The sequence below is a fragment of the Ailuropoda melanoleuca genome, chromosome 12 (genome assembly GCF_002007445.2).
Source record: "Ailuropoda melanoleuca isolate Jingjing chromosome 12, ASM200744v2, whole genome shotgun sequence".
Taxonomy (NCBI): Eukaryota; Metazoa; Chordata; class Mammalia; order Carnivora; family Ursidae; genus Ailuropoda; species Ailuropoda melanoleuca.
This window is the reverse complement of record NC_048229.1, coordinates 6,876,611-6,883,737: the sequence shown is the minus strand read 5'-3', so window position 1 is coordinate 6,883,737 and position 7,127 is coordinate 6,876,611. Positions and strand designations below refer to the sequence as shown.

Genomic DNA, 7,127 nt, shown 5'->3' with positions numbered 1-7,127 from the left:
ATGGTCGAGGAGGATCTCTCCAAAGACATAGGTGTTGAGAGCCGCTCATGGAAAGAGATAGGGAAGAACTTTCCAGACAGAGAGGACAGTGTGCACCAAGACCAGAAGCATTCAGTGACCATAGAGGGGGAAGGTAGGCTCAACATGATGTCCTCAGGGGTCTAGAAGGTTCTTCTATATGATTCTTCCTCGTGACTCTGAGTAGGAATGTTTTCATGTGAACGGTCAGCAGGAGGAAGAGAGGCTAGCCGGGTCTCCCAAGTGGAAGATCTGGCCGCTCTTGTTTCTTTATATCTGAGATAGAGGATCCCAGGAAAGACCATCAATAAGTCACATGTGGAGCCAGCCCTGAAGCTGACATGTTCTTTCATGTGACACCAGCCAAAGGTGGAAATGCTCACAGCTGGCTTCAGCTTCATAAACCTTACGGCCTGAGTTGGCATCACTTCATCTTCCTAGTTTTCCAGAGATTTCAGTATCTTAAGAAAATGTAACCACAATTTTCTCTGTGATCTTGTTCCTTCATAAACAATCATGTTTAACTCTACCTTCTCCCTAGTCACGGGTAATTGCCAGAAGGCAGCCTTCTATGCAGGAAATCGTCTGCAAATGCATGCCACTCACCCCTTCCTCAGTGTCTGATTGGCCACCTCTACCTTTTCGACTTTTTTAGAATAAATGATGGGATGACAGTAACTGGTCACCTACAGATCCTCTTACTAAGTGACCTCAGTGTCAACACAGCGTGGTAAACCCTGGATACAATGTGGCACGGAGCGTGGTCCTTGCCCTTAAGAAGGTTACATTGTAATGAGGGAAACACATGTCAATGATAATTACAGTATCTTGTGATATGATGTAGGGGCATCTAGAGCAGATGGGGTGGGAAGGAGGAGGAGATCAGGGTAGGTGGAGAGGAAATGACATAAATGAGGCACTCTAAGCCAATCAGGGGTCACTAGGGATGGTGGCAGGAGAGCAACCCAGAGAAAGCAGTGGTTACATTATGGATGGCCTTGTGCCCTAAATCAAGGAGGTTAAACTTGAAGATTAAAGTAAAGGAGAAGTGGATTACGTTTGGATCTTAGAAGTGTAGGACTGGATGATGGCAGGAGGGGATGGCTGGGAAAAGGGACAACAGCAAGGAGACAATTACAGTAGTTTGAGGAGAAGAAGTGAAAGATTGCAACAAGACACAATTCAGGAAGTATAAGTAAGTGTCAAGACTAAGGGATAGTAGCTTAAATATAGTATCAATCATCATCTTTGATTTGCAGCAAAAGGAAGTGGCTCTGGTTAGCTTAAGTGGAAAGGGACTTTATTTGAAGACTCTCTGGTGGGGCGCCTGGGTGGCACAGCGGTTAAGCGTCTGCCTTCGGCTCAGGGCGTGATCCCGGCGTTGTGGGATCGAGCCCCACATCAGGCTCCTCTGCTGTGAGCGTGTTTCTTCCTCTCCCACTCCCCCTGCTTGTGTTCCCTCTCTCGCTGGCTGTCTCTATCTCTGTCGAATAAATAAATAAAATATTAAAAAAAATAAAAAAAATAAATAAAAAAAAAAGAAGACTCTCTGGTAACTCACAGAAGCAATGGAAAGACTGGAGAAACTAGTTCTGAAAATGAGCAGGCACCAAAGAAGGCCAGGTGCCACGGCCCTGCCACGCCACGAGCTCTGTGCCTCCAGTGCTCTTGGGCTCTCCAGTGGCCACTTCTGCTGTAAGTCATTTTCCCACCGCTCCTCCACTCGCTCAAAAATCAAAGTCAAAATCAAAACCACAGGGAGATGCCACTTCACACCCACCAGGATGGCTAAAATAGAGAAGACAGAAAAGAACAAGTGTCGGTGAGGATGTGGAGAAGTTGGAACCCTCGTGCACTGCCGATGGGAACATAAAATGGTGCGGCTGCTTTGGAAAACAGTCTGGCAGTTCCCCAAAATGTTAAACATAGAGTTACCATATGGCCCAGAAATTCTACTCCTCCGTATATATAGGCAAGAGAAATGAAAATACACATCTGTACAAAAACCTGTATGGTAATGTTCATAGTAACTTTATTCATAAGAGCCAAACGGGGAAACACCCCCGTGCCCATCAACCAATGACTGAATAACCAAAACGTGACAAATCCACGCAACGGAATATCGTCCAGCCATCAAAAGGGATGAAGGGTTATTAGTATCTGCTACAACATCGGTGAACCTCGAAACTATGCTGGGAAGCCAGACACGAAAGGGCATATATTGTATGATTCGTTTATGTGAAATGTCCAGAATAGGCAAATCCATAGAGACAGGAAGTAGATTTGTGGTTGCCTGGGGCTGGGAGGGGACGGGGGAACGGGAGGGGGAGGAGTGACTGCTAATGGGTAGAGGGTTTCTTTTTCAGATGACAAAAATGTTCTAAAAATAATTGTGGTGATGGTTTCACAACTCTGTAAACATACTAAAAACCACTTTAAAAGGGTGAATTTTATGGTATGCTAATTATATTTCAATAAAGCTATTATTTAAAAAAACCGACTGGCGAAACCATCCGCCAGCTGGCTAAGGTTGGGACCCATGCCCAGGACCTAACACCCTGGCAGAAGAGGGAGACAGGCCCCACTGCTAGCTTCTGTAGCGGGGGGTGGCCTTCACCCCCAAGGGCTCACCCGGACCTGGGAAGGATATTCAGGGGCTGAGCAGCACAAGGAAGGAGGCAGAAGGCATTTGGGCAGCCTTCTAGATTCCTGACCGGAGAACTCACCAAGCCTGTTTGTGGACAGGTCTGTAACTTTGCTCCAAGTCACTGGGTCCTCAGCGGATACCCTGTGTTTAATCATTCATTGTTAGAAGAGCGTCTGGGTTACACTAACTCACCTTTGAACACATCAGTATTTCAAAGCACTTCATGTCCACTATCTCTTTATATAACCTCAAGTGGCCCAATTTCTGGGCAAGCCAATGGTTGTATGGATGGACACGCAAATTGCCCATATGCTGGTATTTGAGCTGGTGACCATTTTTACAGTTGTAGTTTTAGGCAGGAAAGATACGGACAGGCAGATTGCAGTATGTGGTTTGTCAGAAAAAAATTTTTTTTCAAGACCTCCCCTGTCTATCCCAAGGCCCACACTTCAGGGGAGATGTCCCTCACAATTGTTTGGGACCACATTAAGCTCCACCAGTGGTATGCTTGTCAGTGTTTACCAACCAGCTCTGGGTGGAGGAGGGCCAGGAGGCTTCCAATGAATAGCACCTGGCAGTTTCCATAGTGTCAACATTCCCGCTGTGCTGATTCCCAACCTTATGATGGATGTGGAGCGGGGAATCCTGGAGACCACAACAGGAGCGCAGGGCTCTGGCCAGAACTCTGGTAACTGGCTGCATGACGTCCAAGTTTTAGTGTCCTTTCCCGCAACAGGACGGGGGTTGCATACCCAGCAGCACGCTCTTTGGCTCCTGTCTCCGAGGAGGGGACTATATTTCATTCTGTGGTTGGAGCCTTCTCTTCAGTACTCTCCCTTTGCTAATGGCCTGGTCCCCAAACACCAAAGCACCACTGTTTATGGAAACAACTTGCCGCTGCAAGTTGCTAGGTGAGGACCAAGGCTTCCTCGAAGCGGGAGACGGGCCTGCGCCTCCTCACTATTACGTATCACAGTCTAGAGGCAGAAACCTCCTCACCAACCCCCTCCCCGTGTCACAGTGGATTAAGGGTTGAATTTAGCAGCCCCGGAAAGAGAGGTGGTTGACCTTGTGCGGGTCATAATGATGCAAGGGATCACCAGGTCTTTTATTCAACAAATACTTTCTGGCCTCTAGCACTTACTATGTGCCAAGCACTGTTCTAAGTCCTTCACAAATACTGTGTTTAATTCTCATGACAGCTCCATGAGGCAGGTGTTCCTTCCATCCCGTTTTACAGATGAGGCATAAAGAGGTTAAGACACAAGCCATAACTAAATAACTCACTCCTGTAACCATATGATCTCTCTTTTAACATATCTAGAATAATAACTAACATTCAGAGAGAGCCTGACTTCCCAGTTTCTGGTAACCAGGGATCCAGATGAACTCTCAAGCTAAAGGTAAGTAAAAATGGTAGAAAAGTATCTGGAAACATTCTAAAAGCCAACACATGCTGACAAAATAATAGCTCAAATTGAAGGAAAAAGAAAACCCTGAAAGATAATCCAGCAGAGAAGCCATCTTAATCCGGCAGATACCTGCCAAGTCTGGAATAAATATTTGAACTCTAGCATGAATGGCATTTTGAGGCAAGAGGCCAGAAATAAAAGTCCAGGTGGGAGATGAGACTTGCCCCACGATAATTTGAGACTCTATTGGTGTGCTGGTAAATGCTTACCAACCAGCCCTGGGTGGGGCTGGGGAAAGGATCCTGATGTTTAGGATTTGCCAATTTCCATAGTGTAAATACTCCTGCAACAGTTGATTTCAAACCATCAACATGGGGTCACTGTACACAGAGTTAGGAAGTGCAGGCCTGTCACCCAGCTGCTCCCATCACTGATACCCCCAACCCCGCCTCCAGAGCGTACAATAAGCAAACTAGACTAGCTCAGTGGGGCAGCCTGTATTTGTGTCACTTGGGTGGTCCAGGGACCCATAAACCCTGAACTTGGATGTAGGTAGTCCTGGAATAGCGGTGCCCTCAGGAGCCTGGCAGAAGCAAATGCAAATCATCTCTGGAGGAAGGCAACTTCATCCTAGGCCTCAAATTATCCCTATAAATAAACTTAAAAATAACAGTGTCCAGCCTGGCCAAAGAGAACCAGGCAGATCACAAGGAAATAGGACACCATGAGCAAGAACTAGGAGAAACAGATCCTCAAATACTTCAGATATTGGAATTATCAGACACAGACTGTAAAACAACTGTCCTTTGTTGAGAGAAAGGTTAAAAATATCTGGCGGGGGCGCCTGGGTGGCACAGCGGTTAAGCGTCTGCCTTCGGCTCAGGGCGTGATCCCGGCGTTCTGGGATCGAGCCCCACGTCAGGCTCCTCTGCTGTGAGCCTGCCTCTTCCTCTCCCACTCCCCCTGCTTGTGTTCCCTCTCTCGCTGGCTGTCTCTATCTCTGTCAAATAAATAAATAAAATCTTTAAAAAAAAAATTTAAAAATATCTGGCGGGGACAGGGAACTATAAAAAGTGAGACGCTAAATTTATAAAGGACATCTGTAGAAAGCTTTATAGTTTAATCAGAGATCAAGAACACGAATACCTTCGGGGGCCATCTGGCAATGTGCATGAGTTAAGTGACCTGGTGATACCCTGGTGACCTGGAAAGCTTCGTCTGAGGGGCACAGGGCTCCTCACCTCCAGCTGGTTGTTACCATGTGGCACCGGGGGAACCAGTCTGCATATCTTCTGCTTTTCCTGGAGAAGCTGGATATTTGGATTTCTTCTTATTGTGGTAAGATACATTTACAACTGACCACTGTAACATGTTAAGGTACACAATTCAGTGGCATTACATACATTCACAAGGCTGTACAGTGATCACCATTATCTAGTTCCACAACTCTCTCATCACCCCAGAAAGAAACCCCATACCCCTTGGAAGTCACTCTCTACTCCCCACCCTCACCCCCAGCCCGTGGCAACCACCAACCTGCTTTGTCTCTACAGATCTGCCCAGTCTAGATACCCCTTGTAGGTGGAATCAGACAATATTTGTCCTTTTTGTGACTGGCTTTTTTTACTCATCGTGTTTTCAAAGTTCATCCATGCTGGCTGTGCCATGTGTCAGTACTTCATTCCTTCTTAATACCTGAATAACATTGTATTGTGTGGATATACACATTTATCCATTCATCAGTTGATATTTGAATTTTTGGTATCTTCCTATTTTATTTTTTTGAAGTTTTGTTTAAGAAATCTCTATACCCAACATGGAACTCGAACTCACTACCTGGAGAACAAGAGTTGCCTGCTCCTCCGACAGAGCCAACCAGGTGCCTCAAATATCCTCCTATTTTTTCAGACATATGTATTCAGTTCTTTGTGGCCCTAAGCCATCAGAGGGCCAACAGGAGAGACCTCTGTTTTATAACCTGCTGTGACGTATTTTCCTATATAATGTTCAAATGTTTTGCTGAGGTACTTTCTTATTTTTCGTATTAGGCATTCCATTTCTCCAGTAGCTTTCCCCCCCAAAACCAAAATCTCAGGGGAAACTGGTTCCGGAATGAGTGGGAGTCTGGGGTCTTGCTTTAGGCTGTGAGCTTGAGCTTCCCTGGGACTCAGTTTCCCCCACGGATAAAATGACTGGTGTTGGACAGGTTTATCTCCCAAGACACTGCGTTTGCTAACAGGGTCACTCTCACTGGCCCTAGCAACCATCTGGGCATGAATTAGCTCTGGTCACGGCAGTTTAACGGCAGCTGAACACAAAGGTGTGGCCACCTGGGTTATCCTGATAATTGCAGATTCTCCCACAGAGCTGTCCTGAGGCACGATGGGGAGGAAACCACCTCCAAAGTCCTCTTTGTAGGCCGGCCAGCCCATTTCACCTGCTAGGGCCATCTATGCGGTAGCAGCACCTGGTCTGAGCCTGGGACTTCTGTCTGGAGTGGCTTCAATTTAAATCGTGCTTCTCTGACAGCAACCCCAGAGGGAAAGGAAGAGCCCCAGTTGGAATGCTGATAATCGTTGAGATATTCCTTCGCGGAAAGGTATTTTATAGGCAAGGTCGAATGTCTCGCGGTCGCCTCGCCCCTGGCACCTCTCCTACGACTCTAGTTTTCCAGAAGGATGAGGGGAAGGGAGGCGACGTCCTAGCTCGCGTGTTTGCACAGGGTAGAGGGCCAGCAGAGATCCGTGCTTCCTAACTCTTTCCAAGAGCACCTCGCATCCCGAATCGCCGCCTTCAACTCCGAGAAGTCGGGAGCTCCACAGGAAACTTGCATTATTGCACCCGCTGCCACACACCCGGGGCAGCGGACCAGCCACCGAGCTGGCTCCCAAGGAATGCGCCCCCTCTACGGCCAGCCGCCCCGCGGGCGCGCCCTCCCCGGGGGACCCCGCGGCACCTGCGGCCTCCCAGTGAGTGTCCCCGCGCCCCGCCGCCCCCTCCCTCCGCGCGCAGGGAGCCGGGGGTCGCCGGCGACCCCCGGCCGCCTCCCT

General features: G+C 47.9%; 1 protein-coding gene across 1 annotated transcript in view; it reads left to right on the top strand.

Annotated features, from left to right (window-relative positions):
* Positions 1 to 7,127, top strand: part of BCL7A (BAF chromatin remodeling complex subunit BCL7A) — a 33,860-nt gene continuing 26,733 nt past the window's right edge. The window contains exon 1 of the mRNA XM_034637952.1: positions 1 to 133. Within this exon, the coding sequence (XP_034493843.1) occupies positions 1 to 133 (133 nt within the window). The remainder of the gene's footprint in view (positions 134 to 7,127) is intronic.